The sequence below is a fragment of the Salvelinus alpinus genome, chromosome 1, assembly GCF_045679555.1.
Source record: "Salvelinus alpinus chromosome 1, SLU_Salpinus.1, whole genome shotgun sequence".
In the NCBI taxonomy this organism is placed as follows: domain Eukaryota; kingdom Metazoa; phylum Chordata; class Actinopteri; order Salmoniformes; family Salmonidae; genus Salvelinus; species Salvelinus alpinus.
The window spans coordinates 83197653-83222521 of NC_092086.1; the positions used below are offsets into that span (position 1 = coordinate 83197653).

At 41.9% G+C, this 24869-nt stretch overlaps 2 protein-coding genes across 2 annotated transcripts in view; one reads left to right on the forward strand and one right to left on the reverse strand.

Annotated features, from left to right (window-relative positions):
* LOC139531986 (G protein-coupled receptor kinase 6-like) overlaps positions 1–16731 on the reverse strand; it is a 49762-nt gene extending 33031 nt beyond the window's left edge. Inside the window, exons 1-2 of the mRNA XM_071329070.1 lie at positions 16440–16731; positions 12952–13047 (exon numbers count right to left, since the gene is read on the reverse strand). Coding sequence (XP_071185171.1) covers positions 12952–13047; positions 16440–16491 — 148 coding nt within the window. The 5' untranslated portion in view covers positions 16492–16731. The remainder of the gene's footprint in view (positions 1–12951; positions 13048–16439) is intronic.
* A 3250-nt stretch (positions 16732–19981) lies between these two features.
* nop16 (NOP16 nucleolar protein homolog (yeast)) lies at positions 19982–24508 on the forward strand. The gene is made up of 5 exons (XM_071329091.1): positions 19982–21752; positions 23035–23143; positions 23234–23303; positions 23626–23732; positions 23907–24508. The coding sequence occupies exons 1-5, from the start codon at positions 21646–21648 to the stop codon at positions 24048–24050; spliced, it is 537 nt and encodes a 178-aa protein (XP_071185192.1). The 5' UTR covers positions 19982–21645; the 3' UTR covers positions 24051–24508.
* The last annotated feature ends 361 nt before the right edge of the window (positions 24509–24869 follow it).

The following is a 24869-nucleotide window of genomic DNA, read 5'->3' on the forward strand; positions in this document are numbered from 1 at the left end:
ACCGTAGGGATGGTGCTACGTTTCCTCCAGACGTGACGCTTGGCATTCAAGCCAAAGAGTTACATCTTGGTTTCATCAGACCAGAGAATCTGTGGGCTGTCATGTGCCTTTTACTAAGGAGTGGCTTCCGTCTGGCCACACTACCATCAAGGCCTGATTGGTGGAGATGGTTTTCCTTCTGGAAGGTTCTCCCATCTCCACAGAGGAACTCTAGAGCTCGGTCATAGTGACCATCGGGTTCTTGGTCACCTCCCTGTGGGAGCATATAGCACTGGCTCCCGGGTCATCATCAGTTAATTGTTTAACTTCCGGATGTCTTTCCAACAACAGCCTCTCTGTGACAGGCTGGTCTGAGTTTGTAGCTTAAAGCATTAACATTATGGTGAGAATATGACACAAACAAGACCTCTTCGCAACACTGTCAAGCTTTGTGTTATACCATGCCTTTTTCCTGGAGGACAAAAAGAAGATTGAGTTGCCTGTATTGACCTCCAACTACATGGGTCGTTTTAGTTTGGGGCAACATGTAAATGACAAAGTGGATCTCAAGCGGCGCTTGATAAACCAACACTTAAAGGAATGCTCCGAAGCCTTAGGAGTCGGCTTCAGCGTTGATGAAAAGCTAATCAAATTTAGATTTGCAATTCACCAGGTCATAACACTGTGGTTATTGTTCAGAGTCCTTTGACAAAATGTTCAAAACACAATGATTAAGAAGACTTTACTGAGCGTGTGTGTGCACACATGCACTTCTGAATGTGCACTCAATTGTGTGTGTGTGAGTGTATGTATGTATATGTGCGTATTAGAAGGAAAATAAGGTCTAGGAATAGGCCTAGCCATTGGGGTGACTTTTTAAATAAACCAGAGGCCTTAGGGCAGTCCTGTTATCTTCTAAGCTCATCTTAACAGCTTATTCCTGCTCACAATGTTTACATTGTTTGGCTCTTGACAACCATTATCGTTCATTTCTTCATAAGGGAGCGTACTGAATGCCATTTTGACTGTCTGAGGACCCATGACTATGATCGACATTAAGTGAATGAACAAACCAACAATTCAGAACCGTTTTAGCCTGTCCTTGTTTCCCCCGCCCCTAAATGCACCACTTGCATGAAGTGCTGTTTTCACTTCCTGATTGAAGCAAGTTGAGCCTCAGCTGAAGTGGAAAGCACTGTACCGTTAGGCTCTTGGTGCTCCACTGGAGTCGAAGTGAACAACGCACCACTACAGACTCAAGACTACTTCACCTGCATGTTTCTACCACCACCATTCCCACGTTTCAGCATGGCAACACTGTCTGACAATGCTGAGATGTATGCCAATCAGCCCAGTCTATAGAGCTAGCTGTTGTAGCTTCATACAGAAAGCACAGTAAAGAAAAAGACGGAATACATTCGTTCATAACCTCAGGGGGAAATAAAACATTTGAATGATCAGGGAACAATCAATGTGTCTATTGTATGTATGGAAGGCCACCATGGGAGCTGGAGTCATAACCCAGAAGGCCCTTGGCCAGATGGAGCCTCAGCCCAGTGGATGCATCTCAACATAATATAATGTATTATGGAGATAAATCATGACGATTAGGCAATCATATGATTCCATTTAACCTTAATAAGGGATTGTTTCTTTCTTTGCCCACCACCCACTAACAACCTACTGTGTGACCCTGACTCAAATCCATAAAATCGTGCTGCCCTTACAGACAAGATGGGTAAGAACTAGGAACAGGAACCACAATACAACCGTTTGCCCCTAGTTTCATGACACTTTGATGGACAGGAAGTGTAGTGAGATTTTGCAATGAGTGAATGGTGTCAACGTGGTGTTGTAACAAACTGCTCCAAACTGGGTGTAGGCCATCGACTGTACTGACACCCTTGAAAACAGCCTTCTAATCCTAAAAGGTGGGCTTTGATCTTCCACTATATATATATATATATATATATATATATATATATATATATATATATATATATATATATATACAGTGGGGAGAACAAGTATTTGATACACTGCCGATTTTGCAGGTTTTCCTACTTACAAAGCATGTAGAGGTCTGTAATTTTTATCATAGGTACACTTCAACTATGAGAGACGGAATCTAAAACAAAAATCCCGAAAATCACATTGTATGATTTTTAAGTAATTAATTTGCATTTTATTGCATGACATAAGTATTTGATACATCAGAAAAGCAGAACTTAATATTTGGTACAGAAACCTTTGTTTGCAATTACAGAGATCATACGTTTCCTGTAGTTCTTGACTAGGTTTGCACACACTGCAGCAGGGATTTTGGCCCACTCCTCCCTACAGATCTTCTCCAGATCCTTCAGGTTTCGGGGCTGTCGCTGGGCAATACGGACGTTCAGCTCCCTCCAAAGATTTTCTATTGGGTTCAGGTCTGGAGACTGGCTAGGCCACTCCAGGACCTTGAGATGCTTCTTACGGAGCCACTCCTTAGTTGCCATGGCTGTGTGCTTCGTGTCGTTGTCATGCTGGAAGACCCAGCCACGACCCATCTTCAATGCTCTTACTGAGGGAAGGAGGTTGTTGGCCAAGATCTCGCGATACATGGCCCCATCCATCCTCCCCTCAATACGGTGCAGTCGTCCTGTCCCCTTTGCAGAAAAGCATCCCCAAAGAATGATGTTTCCACCTTCATGCTTCACGGTTGGGATGGTGTTCTTGGGGTTGTACTCATACTTCTTCTTCCTCCAAACACGGTGAGTGGAGTTAGACCAAAAAGCTCTATTTTTGTCTCATCAGACCACATGACCTTCTCCCATTCCTCCTCTGGATCATCCAGATGGTCATTGGCAAACTTCAGACAGGCCTGGACATGCACTGGCTTAAGCAGGGGGACCTTGCGTGCGCTGCAGGATTTTAATCCATGACGGCGTAGTGTGTTACTAATGGTTTTCTTTGAGACTGTGGTCCCAGCTCTCTTCAGGTCATTGACCAGGTCCTGCCGTGTAGTTCTGGGCTGATCCCTCACCTTCCTCATGATCATTGATGCCCCACGAGGTGAAATCTTGCATGGAGCCCCAGACCGAGGGTGATTGACCGTCATCTTGAACTTCTTCCATTTTCTAATAATTGCGCCAACAGTTGTTTCCTTCTCACCAAGCTGCTTGCCTATTGTCCTGTAGCCCATCCCAGCCTTGTGCAGGTCTACAATTTTATCCCTGATGTCCTTACACAGCTCTCTGGTCTTGGCCATTGTGGAGAGGTTGGAATCTGTTTGATTGAGTGTGTGGACAGGTGTCTTTTATACAGGTAACGAGTTCAAACAGGTGCAGTTAATACAGGTAATGAGTGGAGAACAGGAGGGCTTCTTAAAGAAAAACTAACAGGTCTGTGAGAGCCGGAATTCTTACTGGTTGGTAGGTGATCAAATACTTATGTCATGCAATAAAATGCAAATTAATTATTTAAAAATCATACAATGTGATTTTCTGGATTTTTGTTTTAGATTCCGTCTCTCACAGTTGAAGTGTACCTATGATAAAAATTACAGACCTCTACATGCTTTGTAAGTAGGAAAACCTGCAAAATCGGTAGTGTATCAAATACTTGTTCTCCCCACTGTATATATATATATACATATATATACACACACGGAAGTTCACACACTTAGGTTGGAGTCATTAAAACTAGTTTTTCAACCACTCAACAAATTTCTTGTTAAAAACTATAGTTTTTTGTGCAAGTAATTTTTCCAACAATTGTTTACAGATTATTTCACTTAACTCACTGTATCACAATTCCAGTGGGTCAGACGTTTACATACACTAAGTTGACTGTGCCTTTAAACAGCTTGGAACATTCCAGAAAATTATGTCATGGCTTTAGAAGCTTCTCATAGGCTAATTGACATAATTTGAGTCAATTGGAGGTGTACCTGTGGATGTATTTCAAGGCCTACCTTCAAACTCATTGCCTCTTTGCTTGACATCAAGTTGAAAATCAAAAGAAATCAGCCAAGACCTCAGAAAAAAAATTGTAGACCTCCACAAGTCTGGTTCATCCTTGGGAGCAATTTCCAAACGCCTGTAGGTACCATGTTCATCTGTACAAACAATAGTACGCAAGTATAAACACCATGGGACCACGCAGCCGTCATAACGCTCAGGAAGGAGACGCGTTTTGTCTCCTAGAGATTAACGTACTTTGGTGCGAAAAGTGCAAATCAATCCCAGAACAACAGCAAAGGACCTTATGAAGATGCTGGAGGAAACAGGTACAAAAGTATCCATATCCACAGTAAAACGAGTCCAATATCGACAAAACCTGAAAGGCCGCTCAGCAAGGAAGAAGCCACTGCTCCAAAACCACCATAAAAAAGCCAGACTACGGTTTGCAACTGCACATGGGGACAAAGATCATACCTTTTGGAGAAATGTCCTCTGGTCTGATAAAACAAAAATAGAACTGTTTGGCCATAATGACCTTCATTATGTTTGGAGGAAAAAGGGAGTACCAGTTAAACATTTGGACACACCTACTCATTCAAGGGTTTTTCTACATTGTAGAATAATAGTGAAAACATCAAAATGAAATAAAATGTGAATGAATATGAAATAAAATGTGATGTCAAATGTAAAATATGAAATAAAACATATTGAATCATGTAGTAACCAAAAAAGTGTTAAACAAATAAAAATCTATTTTATATTTGAGATCCTTCAAAGTAGCCACCCTTTGTCTTGATGACAGCTTTGCACACACTTGGAATTCTCTCAACCAGCTTTATGAGGTAGTCACTTGGAATGCATTTCAATTAACAGGTGTGCCTTGTTAAAAGTTAATTTGTGGAATTTATTCCCTTAAGGCGTTTGAGACAATCAGTTGTGTTGTGACAAGGGAACGGTGGTACACAGAAGATAGCCCTATTTGGTAAAAGACCAAGTCCATATTATGGCAAGAACAGCTCAAACAAGCAAAGAGAAACAACAGTCCATCACTACTTTAAGACATGAAGGTCAGTCAATACGGTATATTTAAAGAATTTTGAAAGTTTGTTTATGTGCAGTCGCAAAACCCATCAAGCACTATGATGAAAATGGCTCTTTTGAGGACCGCCACAGGAAAGGAAGACCCAGAGTTACCTCTGCTGCAGAGGATAAGTTCATTAGAGAGTTACCAGCCTCAGAAATTGCTTCCCAAATAAAGGCTTCACAGAGCTCAAGTAACAGACACACCTGGAACATCAACTTTCAGAGGAGACTGCGTGAATCAGGCCTTCATGGTCGAATTGCTGCAAAGAAACCACTACTAAAGGACACCAATAAGAAGAGACTTGCTTGGGCCAAGAAACACAGGCAATGGATATCTGGTGGAAATCTGTCTTTTGGTCTGATGAGTCCAAACTTTTGGTTCCAACCGCCGTGTCTTTGTGAGATGCAGAGTATGTGAACAGATGATCTCTGCATGTGTGGTTCCCAACGTGAAGCATGCAGGAGGTGTGATGGTGTTGAGTTGCTTTACTGGTGACACTGTCTGTGATTTATTTAGAATTCAAGGCACACTTAACCAGCATGCCATCCCATCTGGTTTGCGCTTAGTATCATTTGTTTTTCAACAGGACAATGACCCAACACACCTCCAGGCTGTGTAAGTGCTATTAGACCAAGAAGGAGAGTAATGGGAGTGCTGCATCAGATGACATGGCCTCCACAATCACCCAACCTCGACCCAATTGAGATGGTTTGGGACGAGTTGGACCGCAGGGTGAAGGAAAAGCAGCCACCAAGTGCTCAGCATATGTGGGAACTCCTTCAAGATGGTTGAGAGAATGCCAAGATTGTGCAAAGCTGTCATCAAGGCAAAGGGTAGCTACTTTGAAGAATCTAAAATCTATTTTGATTTGTTTAACACCTTTTTGGTTACTACATGATTCCATATGTGTTATACACACAGTGGCCTCCAAAATGACTGGCACCCCTGACTGGCAATGCACAATACTTAAAAAAATATAAACAATATTACTAAAGAGAAACTCAAAATACCAACATGTGAGAAATACTGTACTTTATTAATATTTCAATGGAACCCACCAAAATAATTTATTGATTTAATTAAAAATCAATGTCCTCCAATTCAAGGTTTCACAACTAATGGCACCCTTAACGATTATTGTAAATAATATCTACCAAAATTAAACCAGGAATTAAATTCCCCTTATTTAAGTTGATCTAAGTCTTAAGGAACTATATTGAGCCATTACATCACTTCATGTTTCAATAGGGTATAAACATGAGGTAACACGCATGCAATATCCCTTTGTCATACAACACCATGAAGAAAACAAAATAACTGGTAGTTCAAAAGAGCAAATGGTCATAGACCTTCATAAATATGGTAATGACAACAAGAAGATCCACAAACAATTGAATATACCACTGAGCACCGTCAGAGCAATTATTTAAAAAATTCAAAAGATATGGAACAGTTAAAAACCTCACGGGTAGAGGACGCAAATGCATTTTGCCCCCCATGATAGGGAGGAGGATGGTGAGAGAAGGTGCTCTGGTCAGATGAGACCAACATTTTGGTCAGATACAGCATCGGCATGTTTGGCGTCAAAACAGAGATGCATACAAGGAGAGGCACCTCATACCCACTGTTAAATATGGTGGTGGGTCAGTGATGTTTTGGGGCTTTTTAATTCCAGAGGTCCAAGGGCACTAGTTAAGATTGATGACATAATGAATTCCACCAAGTATCAGGCAATTTTGGCTGACAATCTGGTTGCCTCCGCCAGAAGTCTGGGACTTGGCCGTATGTGAACTTTCCAACAAGACAATGACCCAAAACATACCTCAAGATCCACACAGAAATGGTTCTGTGACAACAAAATCAATGTTCTGCCATGGCCATCTCAGTAGCCGGACCTCAATCCAATCAAAAACCTGTGGCCTGAGTTGAAGAGGGCAGTTGATAAGCGCAAACTCAAGAATGTGAAGGATCTTGAAAGGATCTGCATAGAGGAAAGGTCCAAAATCCCTCCAAACGTGTTCCTTAACCTTGTCAAACATTACAGGAAAAGCCTCCATGCTGTTATCATTGCCAGAGGTGTTTGCACTAAGTACTAAATGAGGAGTGCCAATAATTATGAAACCTTGATTTTGGTGAAATGTATTTTGTATTAAATAATTGTATGATGTTGGTTGGTTCCATTGTAACATTAATAAAGTACAGTATTTCTCACGTTGGTATTGAGTTTCTCTATAATTATATTGTTTATATATTTTTTAAGTATTGTTTGTGCATTGCCAGTCAGGGGTGCCAGTAATTTTGGAGCACACTGTGTGTGTGTGTGTGTGTGTGTGTGTGTGTGTGTGTGTGTGTGTGTGTGTGTGTGTGTGTGTGTGTGTGTGTGTGTGTGTGTGTGTGTGTGTGTGTGTGTGTGTGTGTGTGTGTGTGTGTGTTTAAAATAACATCAAATTGATCAGAAATACAGTGTAGAAATTGTTAATGTTGTAAATGACTATTGTAGCTGGAAACGGCAGATTTTTTTATGGAATATCTACATAGGCCCATTATCAGCAACCATCACTCCTGTGTTCCAATGGCACAATTAGCTAAGCCAAGTTTATCATTTTAAAAGGCTAATTGATCATTAGAAAACCCTTTAGCAATTATGTTTGCACAGCTGAAAACTGTTGTGCTAATTAAAGATGCAATAAAACTGGCCTTCTTTACACTAGTTGAGTATCTGGAGCACAGCATTTGTGGGTTCGATTACAGGCTCAAAATGGCCAGAAACAAATAACTTCTTCTGAAACTAGTCAGTCTATTCTTGTTCCTAGAAATGAAGGCTATTGCATGCGAGAAATTGCCAAGAAACTGAAGATCTCGTACAACGCTGTGTACTACTCCCTTCACAGAACAGCTCAAACTGGCTCTAACCAGAATAGAAAGAGGAGTGGGAGGCCCCGGTGCACAACTGAGCAAGAGGACAAGTACATTAGTGTCTAGTTTGAGAAACAGACGCCTCACAAGTCCTCAACTGGCAGCTTCATTAAATAGTACCCGCAAAACACCAGTCTCAACATCAACAGTGAAGAGGCGACTCTGGGATGCTGGCCTTCTTGTCAGAGTTGCAAAGAAAAAGTCATATCTCAGACTGCCCAATAAAAAGAAAAGATTAAGATGGGCAAAAGAACAGACACTGGACAGAGAGGAACTCTGCCTTGAAGGCCAGTATCCCAGTTGGGGAACCCTGGTGTAGGATGATTGGTGGTGGTGCTTGTGCTTTCTATCACTCAGACGTTATTTAGCAAGCTAAGGTGACAACAATGTCTGCCATGGACTATTCCCAGTTGCTTTGAATGTTCAAAATCATAGGGTAAGAACTATTTTAAAAGCCTCAAAGGATAACATGATCCAACTTTCAAAGCGAGTCCTTTTTGGCTAGGCACAGCAGTCACCTATCTAGCTAGGTAGCTGTTTAGCTTTCTAACACATTCACTAATTGGTTTGTAAACAATTAACAACAAGCTAGTTAGCTACCTACCACATGTTCTTGTCAAACTGTCAACAGAGTAGCTAGCAAGCAATAAGATGAATAACAGTCTAAAAACCACTAGTTCGCCAGTTTGTGACAAAACAAGCAAGTATAGTGTAGAAAATCATTGTCCCATCTAAACCACTGATATATATTTCCCATAACCAAAAGTATTGTATTTTCAGCTGTTTGAAGCATATAAATAGTGCACATAGAACAGATCTACCGTTTCTTAGACTTGCTTTCAATGAGAATGACAGATCTATAACTTACATTTCTATGATAATTTGGTTGTGTCATCCAAAAAGTTCCATATTGCAGTTTTCAGGATCCCAATTTCGTTTAAATGTTTTAACATGTAAATGTTCACACTTGTACAGGCAACCCAATTCTGATATTTTGTCTCTAATTGGTATTTTGCCAATCAGATCAGATGTTTTGCCACTAAAGGGGAAAAAGATCAGAATTGGGCTGCCTGTGTAAATGCAGTCCATGTGGTTTATAATAAAGGGAACTTCATTGAATATAACTGGATTTTAAAATTCAATATTGGTGCACAATTTCTAATTGAGTCACTCATTTTAGAGGAACGTCCCACCTTTGTTTCCTTAGTTTAGATTGTGTTTTGTATTAAACTAATGCAATCTCTTCAAACTGCTGCAGAACATACTCAAATATGCATCACAAACCTATTTTGACAGTTCTAACGTCTACTTATTGTACGAAACTTCAATTATCGTGAGTGACATCTCACAGTAAAACTAGTGTGTGTGTTCTGTGCCTACTTTCTGTTCCAAACCAATAAACATTTGTGTCACCATTTTCTTTTTAAAACAACAGAGTGAATTCAAGTATACATGCGAGTCAGCTTCCTCTTTCTGCCCAGGCCGCAGTTTCCTCTGTGGTACAATTGAAGCACGAATACAGTATGTCTGCCTCTGCTTCATGGCTGAAGTCAATGATGAAATGCACTCAGCATTTACAGCGTAAACAGGATTCATTTCATAAACATCCCAAATAGGGCTGGTACAGTTACCGTGTAACAGTTGGTTATGGATGAAGACGGTCATGAAAATAAAATAACTGTCACGAACAGCTGACTGAAGACAGGATGGCAGGGCATTCATGTGGTTGAGTCACATAGAACGGACCTCTAACCCAGGCAATTTGACTGGTATACTCATGGGTACCGTCGCAATGGCTTACTGGTATTGTGACGCAATAATTTTCATGGTAATATAGAATGTTTATTCAAATGATTTTAAAGATGAACTATTTCCTGGTTGCTAAAATTCTAATAGTTTGCTTAATTTCAGTTTATGTGACAAAACAAGCAAGTATAGTGAATCATTGTACCATATTGTACCATTCTTCAACCTCAGGAGGCTGAAGAAATTCGGCTTGTCACCAAAAGCACTCACAAACTTCTACAGATGCACAATCGAGAGCATCCTGTCGGGCTGTATCACCGCCTGGTACGGCAACTGCTCCGCCCACAACCGTAAGGCTCTCCAGAGGGTAGTGAGGTCTGCAGAACGCATCACCGGGGGCAAACTACCTGCCCTCCAGGACACCTACACCACCCGATGTCACAGGAAGGCCATAAAGATCATCAAGGACAACAACCACCCAAGCCACTGCCTGTTCACCCCGCTATCATCCAGAAGGCGAGGTCAGTACAGGTGCATCAAAGCAGGGACCGAGAGACTGAAAAACAGCTTCTATCTCAAGGCCATCAGACTGTTAAACAGCCACCACTAACATTTAGCGGCCGCTGCCAACATACTGACTCAACTCCAGCCACTTTAAAAATGGGAATTGATGGAAATTATGTAAAAATGTACCACTAGCCACTTTAAACAATGCCACTTAATATAATGTTTACATACCCTACATTACCCATCTCATATGTATATGTATATACTGTACTCTATATCATCTACTGCATCTTGCCATCTTTATGTAATACATGTACCACTAGCCACTTTAAACAATGCCACTTTATGTTTACATACCCTACAGTACTCATCTCATATGTATATACCGTACTCTATACCATCTACTGCATCTTGCCTATGCCGTTCTGTACCATCACTCATTCATATATCTTTATGTACATATTCTTTATCCCTTTACACTTGTGTGTATAAGGTAGTAGTTGTGGAATTGTTAGGTTAGATTACTTGTTGTTATTACTGCATTGTCGGAACTAGAAGCACAAGCATTTCGCTACACTCGCATTAACATCTGCTAACCATGTGTATGTGACTAATAAAATTTGATTTGATCTAAATCGCTGTGAATACCTTTTTCATAACCAAAAATATTGTATTTTCAGCTGTTTGAAGCTGCTGTACAAAACCGAAAGCAAATTCTTTAACTGATGTGGCTCATGCAATGGAATATATTTTTGTAATGTCAGTTGAGTTGAATCAACAAATCACAGCACATATTGATGGGTACACTTCCTGCTTTTACTTCCTGCTTTGCTCCAATGGGTACAGTCCACCCATTATGCCCTCATTGACTTGAACGGGGACGCACGTTCTATTCATTCTATTTCTATGGCAGCACATGAAGTCAGGAGCAGAGAGGAGAAAATGTGCGTCTTAAATTATGGTGACTGCGGTCATTTGGCTGGCCAATAACCGTCATCCAAAATTCCATGACCATCACAGACCTAATCCCAAACTCATCCATCTGAGAGAGTGATGGATGAGAGGGATTTATAAACCCTCTCTGTGCCGCTGTAGAGAAACAGCCGACAATGCCTCTAAATCATCGGGAAAGGTTGAGAAAAACAGAAGTTACCACAGCAGCCTATCTTCAGCATTCACGTGTTCCACAGGATGCAATGCAAGCCCCATGATTACAAAAGACCATACAGTGAGCTGATCCGCATTGGTGTGACTCCATGTTCAACAACTCCTGACTACCACCAGCAGCACCAGCCACAACTGACAAAAAACACAAAGCCAATACATGTTGCTTTGTGCACAAAATGTACAATAACTAATGTACTTCCTAAGGAAATAATGGGATGATTAGACAATAAGGTAGCTGATGCATATTATACAGACCTGCATTCCAACTGTACTAAATTATATATGCTTCTTGTCTTGAGAGGATGGGGTGGGGATTTGCTCCACCATTGAAAGCACAGTATGGTCAACTGCCATCAGACTACTTCATAACATAACAGTCTGTCACCACCAACCCCACCTTGACTTCTGTCAGACCACACCACAGTGAACTTCACATTGAATTGCATTTTATAAAGAATCTCAGTGCCTAGTTATTGTTTTGTGTGAATTTTCACCTCGAGTGTGGATTGCAGGTTCTCCCATCTTGTGTTTTTGTTCAGACTTTTACTACCATGGTACACTATATATACAAAAGTATATATAAAAATCCACCCCTTCAAATAGTGATATTTTGACTATTTCAGCCACACCCGTTGATGACAGGTGTAAAAAAAATGGAACACACAGCCATGCAATCTCCACTGTCAAACATTGGCAGTAGAATGGCCTTACTGAAGAGCTCAGTGACGTTCAACGTGGCACTGTCATAGGCTGCAACCTTTCCAACAAGTCAGTTAGTCAAATTTCTACCCTGGTCAACTGTAAATGCTGTTATTGTGAGGTGGAAACTTCTAGGAGCAACAACAGCTCATCCGCCAAGTGGTAGGCCACACAAGCTCACAGAATGGGACTGCCAAGTACTGAAGCTCGTAGCGTGTAAAAAATAATTTGTCCTCTGTCACAACACTCACTACCAGGTTCCAAAATGCCTCTGGAAGCAATGCCAGCACAAGAACTGTTCGTCGGGAGCTTCATGAAATGGGTTTCCATGGCCAAGCAGCCGCACACAAACCTAAGATCACCATGCGCAATGCCAAGCGTTGGCTGGAGTGGTGCAAAACTTGCCGCCATTGGACTCTGCAGCAGTGGAAATACGTTCTCTGGAGTGATGAATCACGCTTCACCATCTGGCAGTCTGACGGACTAATGTGGGTTTGGCGGATGCCAGGAGAACGCTACCTGCCCAATGTTTAGTGTCAACTGTAAAGTTTGGTGGAGGATAAATAATGGTCTGGGGAAGTTTTTCATGGTTCGGGCTAGGGCCTTTAGTTCTAGTGAAGGGAAATGTTAACGCTACAGCATACAATGACATTCTAGACCCTTCTGTGCTTCCAACTTCGGAATGCTCTTGCGGCTGAACAAAAGCAAGTCCCCGCAGCAATGTTCCGAACATCTAGTGGAAAGCCTTCCCAGAAGAGTGGAGGTTGTTATAGAAGCAAAGGGGGGCCAACTCCATATTAATGCCCATGATTTTGGAATGAGATGTTCGACAAGCAAGTGTCCACATACATATAGTATATCTAGTCATGAGCGAGCGGTGAGCTAGCGGGCAGAGGAGAGGTAGCGTACCTGTAGTTTGCCGGAGCTCCTCACACAGGCTGATGTGGGGGAACTGAAGCATCTGTTTCCATTTCTTGCTCTTTCCTTTTCTGTTTCCACCACCTCCTGCAAAAGAACAGTGGTTGATTATTCAAATAAAGGGAACATTTAACACATGGTGAAACACTAAAATAATACCTGATACATACAGTAAGTAGAGGAAGACTTGAGCGACCCATAAAATACATACAGCTCTCCTAAAAACACTCAGAACAAACGTGCTGTTGTACATTGGCCAAGATAAAGAGGAGGGTCAGGGTGATTAAAATAATGGATGTCCTGGAGTGTGTTTCAAGAAGACAGTGCTCCACTGTTGACATAGAAAAAGCATACTTACTTTATTACTGTCTAATGGAAATGGTTAGTAATACCCAACCACAATGCTAACAAATAGCCTGTAGCTTTTGAATTTCTTTAAGGTCTTGACACAAACATTGATCTTGAATGGTGACTGGTGAGACCCTGACCCACGCCAAGGTCATGGGGTCTGAAAGAGCCAGGGGGACTGTAGAGAGAGTGAACTTTTTCTGTTTTCCTCCATTTCTGTTTTCCTCAAGGGAGACTGCCCAGCCTAAGGCTCCACTATTCCCTTCCCTCCCACCACCTTCCCTCCCACAGGCCTATGGACTGCAGGCGTCCTGGAGTGGCTTCAGGAAAAGAATAATGTCGATGCCATGAGAATGCCCCGCTGGCCTGACGTCTGTGAGACCCACGTCACACGCTGCAGCATTCACACACAGCGAGCAGGCAGAATGGCTGGTCCAGGTGCGAGGCCCTGCTGCTCCCTCCTTATTAGAAAAGCTGGCTTGTCAACATGCCGTCCAGGGAAAGGTCACAGGGCTGACTGTGTGTGTGTGTAAACTGGAGCCTACAGTACACACTGAGGCAGGAGGGTTGAGGCCCTTTGTCTTTAGTGGTAGAGGAAGGGAATGGGGAGGGAGGGTTTTAGTGTAGTGATATATAGCCTAGCTAGCATACATGGACTCAGGGCAGCAATGAGGAACTTGTTAACGTCTGTCCCGCAGACAAAGAACATAAGTAGAGAAAATTAAGTCAGTTCCTCATCTTCGTTTCAACTAAGTGCCAGTTAAAAAGCTAAGTGCACCTTCAAAAAAAATCAACAGAACCCAGATTCAAAACAAGGCTTTGCACAGCTGACCATTATCCTGCTTTAACTTTCACCAGTGCAAATAAAGGACACCAACTATCCAAAAATCCTCACCCAATCTGACATTGGTCAAGGGTAGCTACAGTATGAAAACAAACAAACTGGCATGCAGAATATGCCTGCTGCCTATGATGTAAAGTTTCCCATCTTGGTTGGATGGTGAAACCAACTCTATAAGGGGCACGAGGAGGAACTGGATGCCATGCAAAGTAACATTTGCTATTCAAATAGTAGTTGGCAGAGAACATATTGACACTATGTGTGGCTAACAATGTTTTATCACAATGGGAAGTGGACAGGATGCAAATAACACGCTGAGTACATGGTTTATGCCTAGCAAATAGATGTACAAGAATGACAAATGACAGTGTACAGTATATTATCACTAACCCAGTATTGTTTGATGGAGATATACTCACTGGTGTTGAAAGAATGAGATCAAACCTATTCACATCCTGCATTAGTGCAAATGCAAAGACAGACAAACAGTATGGAAATAATATTGCAAATCAGAGACTCTTATTCTTTCACTCTACCGTCCTTTTCCATTTTAAACTGTTGTTTGTGACCGAAAGTATTAAGCTATTATTAACTACTTTATTACCATTTGATAATAAGATAATTGCAGTGTTATTACCACCACCATAAACAACAAGAGTGGAAATAAAGTAGAGGTGCTTCTATTAGAACACCATATTGGGGTGTAGCAGATACAATATGGCTGGTTTGCAGTAATAACTAGAGTTATTCTCCTTGTGGAGTTGATCATACCACTTCACTTGGCTACTGAGTAGGGCTCGGTCTCTCAGATAACTACTTTTATCATTTAGAATTAATTGATTAATCTTTTTACATTCTGCTGCAAAACACACCCTCTTAAGTCCCTGATGGCTGAAATAAGACTTGCAATCTGAAGAGATTTTAAGTAGAACTTAGGGTTGAGGTGTACTATACCCAACTATAATAACACTACACAGTGGCATTGAATGTAGATTTCACTTGCATACAACCTGACCAGAGAGAGGCGACATGACAACAGAAGTCTGTGTAAAGTCTATGGCTGATTCAATACTTCTTCTCTATCAAACAGAGCCAGCACAATAGATAGAGCCAGCACAGTAGACAGAGCCAGCACAGTGGTTCATTATTGATCCTACCAGAGGACAATAACATTTTGAACCCTGTGTTTTGCTATAGACTACCACAGTACAATCGTTTTTTTTGTTTTCCATTATAAAACATTTAACTAATGAAAAACTGATTGATTGATTGGAAATATACACATTTACAGATCAGTATGATGTTATTCAATGATGATACTGATGTTCTATCTGGGGAAAATAAAAGTTATTATATTATTTTCTATTCTACTTTATATATCCACTACTGTCAGATCTGCTAGAAGGCTGTGCAAGCAATGAGACTGATACAGCCAGAGCGAGGTTCATGAGATTGGGGTCAACCACCCTGTGAACGGAATGATTCTGTAGACAGTTTGAAGGAAAAACATTCCTTCTTAGTTCTAAAACAAGATATTTGTTTATTGTGTTTGCACTAATTGATAAATAGATACATCAATGTCTTACTTTTGCAGATAATCTGTGATTGGGTGGTAAATTGATATACATTGTTGCAATTTGTGTTTCAGATGGACACATTATACAGTTATTCGAAATGTGCATCCTGCCTGTTACAGTACCTGCCACAGATAGTATACTAAAGCCTATAGTGCTGCTTATTCAGTTAATCTTTGTTGTCGTTTCACAAATTGACAATGTTGACACCCTTGTCAACACCACTACAATATTCTTGCAACCATGGAGCGCACTGACATACACTGTCATTGCCAAAAAGAGGTCCACAAATGCATGTGTACTGGCATGAGTGATGAGTGTTGCTCTTTATATTCTCATTGAATATGGTATTCTGTTCAACATCCTGTTTTTAAAAAATACCGAAGGACGCTGTAGTGTATAAAGCAGAATAAGGGGAATCAAACGTCTCGCGCAGTCAGATTGACACTCGCATCTTTTCTGTAGCCTACCACTGTCCAAGGTTAAACTCGGATAAATATTGTGTGACGAAGGCCACAGCGAGCATATGGGATGTTAATATTTATCTTAACGCTTCAGAGGATTTGCAAATAATAAAGAGGGGCAGCAATCATCCAGCGCCTATCTCTATGGCCTGGATTTCCTGGGGGAATCCCCGGATTCGGAGTTGGTTCTGACAGTGCAGAGAGAGGAGCTGTCAAGCTTGTCACCCGTCCCTGCCTTTCGACGTCTCTTACCTTCTCTTGCTTTCAACAGGACTGTGTTGGCCACGATATTCTCGAGCTCCATGTTTTCCTGGGTTGCAGGCACCGCAGACCCAACCTTGTCACCGGGTTGGCAGTGAAGTATGTCCTCCCCCACCCCCCAAGGCGGAATATTTTAACCCTGAATGACTCTCCGCTCCGTCGTTCTCTCCCCGTAGTACCTCCACCCCCGAAGCGTCAAACTGCGTCGATTCCAACTGGGACTATTTTGTGTTTACCACTGGACCCCGCCCACACGTGAACTATTGGTGTATTCTGACAGTGTAAATAGTTGTATATTTTTCATTGGGCTCTTGTGACATAACCACGCCCATTTAATACCAAACGTGGATAAAATCTTTATATTCATATTCAGTTATTCAACACATGACGTAGGCAGCGCAAACCAATGCTGCATTCATAACCAAGTGGGACGGTGGTGTTTACCACATATGACTGTGAACCATACACATGAACGCCCCTCCAAGTCGTAATTGCAAGTGGGAAACTCCTCAATCATTCCTGAGCTTCGACTTCTCCCACATCCTGACCTCTGACGTCACCTACTAAGGAAATGGCCTAGATTACACACTTGTCGGCAGTTAAATGTAACACAAAACATTATTTATGAAAAGCAATCTAATAAGTTATTTTTTTGTTCTGTTTTCCACCAATTTCGTGATATCCAATTGGTAGTTACAGTCTTGTCCCATTGCTGCAACTCCCGTACTGACTCGGTAGAGGCGAAGGTCAAGAGCCATGCATCCTCCGAAACACGACCCCACCAACCCGCACTACTTCTTGACACACTGCTTGCTTAACCCGGAAGCCACCCGCACCAATGTGTCGGAGGAAACACTGGCGACCGTGTCAGCGTGCATGTGCCCAGCCCACCACAAGAAGTCTCTAAAGCGCGATGGGACAAAGACATCCCAGCCGGCCAAACCCTCCTCTAACCCAGACAACGCTAGGCTAATTGTGCGCTGCCTCATGGGTCTCCCAGTCACGGCCGGCTGCGACCCAGGTCTGTAGTAATGCCTCTAGCACTGCGATGCAGTGCCTTAAACTGCTGCACCACTTGGGAGGTACATCAAAAAAATTACACTATAATCTGTTTAAAAGCATGATAACTGTACTTTTAGTTTAGGGTTGATGCAGCTTGTTGGCCAATCAGCGTTTCGAGTTCAAATCACTTGAATGTATTAATTGGTATTTACGACTTCACAACTGGTAATTACCACTTCCCCACTTTGTTATGAATGCAGCATAGTCTCAAACGACTGCCAACTAGTAACAAAATGTTGCCATTCACATTTTAGGGGAGGCAATATAACACTTTTTGCCTGATGACCATTCAGTTGAATGCAATGTCTGAATAAAGAAAATGAGCATGAAGAATTGATTCTACAGTAAACAGATATTTTGCTTGGTTACAGGGACATCTAGAGGCATGGCAATGCATTAACAAGAACCCCCCTGTCCCATCTGCTCCTGCTACACCCCCTAGTGGACATCCGGCGTCTCATTGACCTGCAGCCATTCCCCCAGTTCTCTCCCTCTTCTTCGCTCTCTCTGTGTGTGATTGTGTGGTTGGAGACAGGTGTGCTGGAGTCAAAGCAGTTCCCCACCACATGCAACCCGTTCCATAATCAAGACCTCTATAAATACTCAGTCCTGCCAGTTCCAGTCTGCCAGATCGTAATCCCGTTCAGTCAGTTTCTCCTCTCGCTGCAGTTTTGCCACTCTGGTTTCTGTCTCCTGTTCCACATCTCACAACCCTGCTACCCTGTTCTGGATTCAACTCATCACTCCCTTGGATTCCCCTCCGGACCTGTTTACCCTGTCCCAAACCAGCTCACTCCAACCTCAGCCTCCACATCTGGTTTCCTACAACTCATCCAAGCTTCCCTGGATCTGCACTTCAGCTCTCCCCGTGTTACAATAAATATCTTGGTTCATTCATCCCTGTTTCCTGGTCTGAGTCTGTTCTTGGGTTCCCCTGTGCTGCTCCGCTTAACACCCCCTTGACCATTGCGTGTCTCTTTTTTTGTCATGCACGGAGTCTGGTGAGAGAGACTATTTGTCTCTCTGAGATTAAAATATGGTTACCAAAAAAGTAACACATTCATAGATAATGTAATAGCATAAACTATGTATAGATGTGTAATAGCATTGGGTCTTGTTTCTCATATTGGCTCTCAGGTTGATATGCTTAATAAAACTAGATATCATAGTCTATGCCGAAAAAAAGTGTGAATGGATAGAAAGAAAAAAGGATTTGAAAGAAATGTTCTTTCACGTCCAAAGAAAAGCTCTCTTTTGGTACACTAGTTACAGTCTCAGTGAGTGTGGGTTGTTATGATGGACATAAGACATCTCCTCTGAGAGTAACAGAATCCTCCATTAAGGTGAAGGAAATGGAAATAGTCATATACCAAAGTCCATTTGGAGAGTATGAAATCGAATCAACGCTCCTGAGAACACACTAATCCAATGGTTCAAAAAGTGAGATCTCTCCTTCTCAGTACAATATGCATGCCCTTACACCCCTGAATGAGGTTTGATGCTGGCAACCTGGTTACCATGGTCCCCAGAAGACAAGGAAGAAAAAATGATACCACTACAAGCCTCATTTTATTTTTGTCCTCAGAATGAGATGTAGAAATCCTCTTGGATGTTCATATCTTTGAGGCTATTGTCACCTGGAATAGATTTTGCACAGAGGTGGCGAACTCTCTCTCTCCTCTTCCTCTCTCTCTCTCTCTCTCCTCTTCCTCTCTCTCTCTCTCCTCTTCCTCTCTCTCTCTCTCCTCTTCCTCTCTCTCTCTTTCTCCAATGCTTGTGTACATCCTTTCTAATTTGTTAAGAAATATATTCTGAAAATAAGAAAGACAACCAATTTCAACCCAATCGATGCTAAAAGTCCTTGTCATTGTCAATCAATTGAAATGAACCCAGATGGAAAAGTACAGCTTTCTGATGTTTGCGCAGTAGGCTAAGTGGTTGGAACCTTTGTGTTGGCACTGATGAAGAATGACTACTCTTGGGTTATATTACTTGCAAATTAATCTATAATTGTATTTCATAATGAATCCCTCATCATTCATCATAATCATCATCACCAGTAGCAGCACGATCAGCACCACCAAAAGCAGAATAGGTCATTGTCACACCTTCCCTGTTATCAAATTGTCGCCCATAATTGAATGGATTTCAATTAGATTTTGATAGTAATATTGTCTTGATACTTTTATTTAATCTGCTACTACTGTAATAATATGTCTTTTTTTTTTTACTACAGAAAGGTCAAAGGTAAAGGGGCGTTTATTCCACTCACGTGACACCAAACACATGCGTCCGAACACCGAAGAGAGGAGGAGGGATGTAACGGATGTGGGGAATGGAAGATGAAGAGTTCCCGAAGATCTGGCATAACGATATTCGTCACTTCTGCACACACTTAACACATTACCAAATATGTTACATTTATAACACTGAAGGGGCTTGTGCACAAAAGCTTTTACAGGGTATCTCATGAATCCTAACTTTATATGAGAAGGGAGAGACTTCATCAAAGAACAGTTGCATGAATGAAGTGAACTTCTTTTCTCCTGTGGAATACATGGGGAATGGAAGAAACGGAGGTTTTGTTTGAAACTGCTAGTGAGTCGAGTGACGCTAATAGTACAGCAAGTGAGAATGAGTGGGTTACAGTGGCGAAGAAAATGGGAAACAAGAATAGTCAAGCTATGTTGGAAAATAGGAACCACTAGACTTGTTTTTGGTCGGAGTCAGGGTATTGGATCAATGCTACTTGGGAAATCCGCTTAACGTCTCCAATAAAATCTGGATTTTATTTTATTTAACTAGGCAAGTCAGTTATCATTTACAATGACGGCCTACACCGGCCAAACCCGGACGACGCTGGGCCAATTGTGCGCCGCCCTATGGGACTCCCAATCACGGCCGGTTGTGATACAGCCTGGAATTGAACTAGGGTGTCTGTAGTGATGCCTCAAGCAATGAGATGCAGTGCCAAAAACCGTTGCGCCACTCGGGAGCCCGAATGTATTCTAAGAAAGTGTGGAGTCGGTGAGAGTCACAAGAAGTAGTCTTATTTTGAAGTTTGTGTCTGGGGAGCAGAAGAAGCGTGTTTTAAGACACAAAAGAATATCGGAGTGGAATGTTTCCTGCATGGATTTTCGTAGCAGAGCGCATATCAACGGGTTTATGTCTGGGGTGGCGCGAGAAATAAAGACAGAGGATGTAACTGAAGACCTCGATGGAGTGGTTGGTGCACATCTATAGGCTTGTACGGTGGACGGAGAAAAGAAGTTCACTTCATTCATGCAACTGTTCTTTGATGAAGTCTCTCCCTTCTCATATAAAGTTAGGATTCATGAGATACCCCGTAAAAGCTTTTGTGCACAAGCCCCTTCAGTGTTATAAATGTACCATATTTGGTCATGTGTTAAGTGTGTGCAGAAGTGACGAATATCGTTATGCCAGATGAAGGGAGATGCTGCAACTGTGGAGGTGAACATGCGCCTGAATTCTTGGAGTGCCCTGCAACGATAAGGAGTGTCCAACGTGTCGCCTATCTGGAGGCGGTGAGAAAATTGGAAGGAACGAGGACGAATCAATGGTAGTAACGTTAGAGCCACCACGACCAGTGAAGGTTACTCATCAACTGAGGGATAGTTAAATGCTACATGCTGAAAATGTGGACTTTGTATTTATTGCAATGCTCATAAACTGTAGAGCACAAGCGGAGAAGAAGTCTAACAAAATCGGAATCGTTGTGAATGCGCTGATGGTTTTTGGGGTCTTCGTGATTTCACAGCCGAGGCTGTGCAAGAAATCCTGTCTGTGAATGTACCCCATCACAGGCCCCTGAGGCTGTGTGAGGATGTATTTTGGAGTGGACTGTGATTGAAGAAGTATGATGTATTTATTTTCTTTAGTTAACTTTTTTTTGCAGGACGTTTTCCCCCTTTCCCGGAAAGTGTTTATTTTTATTTTTTATTATTCAATACCCCGTCCAGCTGGTGGCGGTAATGCACCATTAACATTGTATGCCAACCGCCGCTAAACCCCATCGAAGAAGAATTAGAACACATGCGTCCACACTTGCTTCCTGCTCAGCTCCACGCGTTGTTGTTCAGAATCAAAAGGTAGCACGTTTTAAAGCAAAGTAACAATGCCTAAAGCCAAAAAGAAAAGTAAAAGAAACAAGTTTGACTACAGTAAAGACAGAAAGAAACTGAAAAAGCAGTTTAAGAAAAGGGAAGCCCCGAGAATAGAGTGGTAAGTCGAATATTGTTGATGAAAAACAAACGATGCTAGCAATGCTAACGTTAGCGCATCCATCCTGTGTGGTTGTTTCTATTAACGTTAGCTAGCTAGGTTTGCTAGCAATCAAAGCAAACTATCTAGACAGGTAACTACTACCTAGCGAATCGTTGGATTATTGTGTGTAGTCTATTTTTCTTGTTTTATGTCAGTTTGCTAGTCCGGCAGTGGTTTAGCTAATTTAACAAAACTCCACGATTTACAATGGAGTTGATCGGCGACTAGTGTCGGCGGACAGGGCCTCGAAGTCACTTAAATTACGTTATCAAAAACGATTGATTTAAACACCCGCAATTACACGTTTTTGATCATGTCATATTATGTGAATACCGAACTCCCGAGTGGGCTCCCCAGTGGCGCAGAGTTCTAAGGCACTGCATCTCAGTGCAAGAGGCGTCACTACAGTCCCTGGTTCAAATCCAGGGTGAATCACGTGTGAATCACATCCGGCCGTGATTGGAAGGCCCATAGGGCGACGCACAATTGACCCAGCGTCGTTCGCGGTTGGCCGTGGTAGGCTGTCTTTGTAAATAATAATTTGTTCTTAACTGACATACCTAGTTAAATAACAACATTCCCCCCACACTAGTCTCCATCATAAATCGTTGAGTTTAGTCTGCAAGATATGTACGGGCAGTGGAAAGCATAGCCATATCACATTGGGACTATGTGATAAGTGTTCCATGAAATAATCATAGGGGAATTTTGTTTAATGGTAGCACAACGGTTGGCAGATGGCGATCTGGTATTGATGGTTTAATCTTACTGACCAAACGCAGTGTATGCAGCCAGGAATGTTTTGTTACTTCTACCAGATGGGTGCATGGAAATGTGTTGTTCTACAGGGTCAACCATAGTAGTACAGCGCCCCTGGAGCAAATTGGGGCTAAGTGCCTAGCTCAAGGGCACATCAACAGCTTTTTCACCTTGTCGGCTCGGGTATTTGAACCATCGACCTTTGGGTTACTGGCGGCTAGGCTACCTGCCGTCAATGCTCTTGTGTCCCCGTGGACCGGTTCGTACCCAAAACATTCTCCGTTCAGCCTGCAAAGGCATTGATTTCCTCAACTAGATTTAATGGCGAGGAGGCAGAAAAAAACAGGGGAAATATACGTAATTTCTTCATGCCAAGAATGTGGAAAGCTGTTAAAGGCAAAGGGTGGCTACTCTCCAGACATACAATACTTCATATGGGTAGATGGCTATAGTTGTGTAACAAATGAATGTTAATTCCAAGTCCTCAGATCCGAAATGCCTGGAGTGACAAAAAGTCTGTGGCAAGAAACTTGCGAGACATGGGTCTGGCATTTGACCCAAACCGCGCCCTCCCAATTAAGACACCGGCCGTGAGTATATCCTGTGCATCATGGTGATATGCTATACATTCAATAATTAGTGAATTGAGTCACTTATAATAATAATTGATATGTCTGCAGATTGCTGCTGTGGGGAGAACTGAAGATGCTCCCGCTCCCAAACTTGTAAGGAAGCCATATGTACTCAATGGTAAGGCACCAATCATATTTTCTTGTTAGACATAATGTTTGTGTTCTTCACCCAGCAGGATGTTAATATGCCATTTAGCAGACACACTCTTATCCAAAGCGACTAAGTCATGCGTGCATACATAATACATGTCCTGCCCACTATCCTGCTGTTGCAAGCGCCATGCATGCTCTACCAACTGAGCTACAGAGTACCATTACACCTACTGTATACACATTCCCTGTGACAGTAATATGACTAGTCATATATAACGCTTCACCTATTACATTTGATCAGAAGATCTGTTCATGTGAACTCATGTATGTCTTCTTGTTTTCAACAGAGCTGGTGGCTGAGGCCAGTCTCCCAGAGAAAGACACAAAGACCTTATCCACAGACTTGATCGAGTATGTGCAGTACATGGTCAGGGAACACAACGAGAACTACAAGGTAAGAACAGCCGATGAGGAGTTTCACCTTACTTGACAACTCTTTACAGTAGTACTATTTCAAAGGTTGCGCTGGTATTCTTGTAGTTGCAGTATATTGCCTTTTGGGTCATAGCAATTAGTACCGTATGTTCTTATGGGCATTGTGAGACCAGATTTTTTTCTATTTCTGTAGGCTATGGCCAGAGATGAGAAGAACTATTACCAGGACACGCCCTCACAGATCAGGAGGAAAGTGGACCAGTATAAACGCTGCCATCCAGAGGAATACACCACCTTCATGGAGTCTCTCAAAGGTGGGAAAGCAGTTTCCACATAACTGTGGCTCTTGTTGTGGGCAAAGACTTTCTTTATCCGTGGGGGACAGTCTGGGAGCACTGACTCGCAAGTATTCTGTGACTGTGGCAAAGATGAACAGGAGAGGGGGTCAAAGTTCACCCAGAAACACAAGCTTTCATCATTTAGAACAGACAGTGAGTAGGGATTTTAAAGAACTGTAAACATTTGAGAAAAAGACCAGACATGATATAACATGCATAAAATACCCTTTTTTATATACTTCTAGTATGTTTCCCCAAAATACAGTTACACAAATGATATACAGTAAGAACATTTAAGACTGCTTTTGTAATGATGTCAACATATGTTTGTAAGTTTCATTAATGCATTTCCTCTTTGGATTTTTTTGGGGAAGATGTATAAGCATAGAGTCATTTGTCAAGCTTGTGTAAAAGGTTGTAACATGTCACTGTAAAAATAAAAGTGAGAAAAACCTTACAGCAGCATATAAAAGTATTACAACTCAACACAATAAAACAAAGAAATATGAAGAACATGCTCTAGGGCGGCTATTCCCAAACTGGGGTACGCCTAATGCCGTCGATTTAGATTTTCAACGGGGCTATTCATTTGGGTGATGTTTTTTTCTCGCCTGAGTAGCCTCGTTTCACTGCCTAAAATAAAATGATCTACTGTTCAGCGAAATAACCACACAATGTCAAATACAGGTAGCATAGTCAAATAATTAACATCAATCACATTAACTGTTACTCTCACGGGAATTCCACTAATGGTCCGTATGTGGCCAAACATAGCTGCAGCTCATACCGTTTGCTCGAAAATAGACATACCAGCTCTA

Coding starts and splice junctions, on each gene's coding strand:
- nop16 (XM_071329091.1), top strand. CDS start 21,646: ATGCCTAAAGCCAAAAAGAAAAGTAAAAGAAACAAGTTTGACTACAGT. Junction 23,304..23,625: donor GAAGCCATATGTACTCAATG/GTAAGGCACCAA, acceptor TGTTTTCAACAG/AGCTGGTGGCTGAGGCCAGT. Junction 23,733..23,906: donor AACACAACGAGAACTACAAG/GTAAGAACAGCC, acceptor CTATTTCTGTAG/GCTATGGCCAGAGATGAGAA.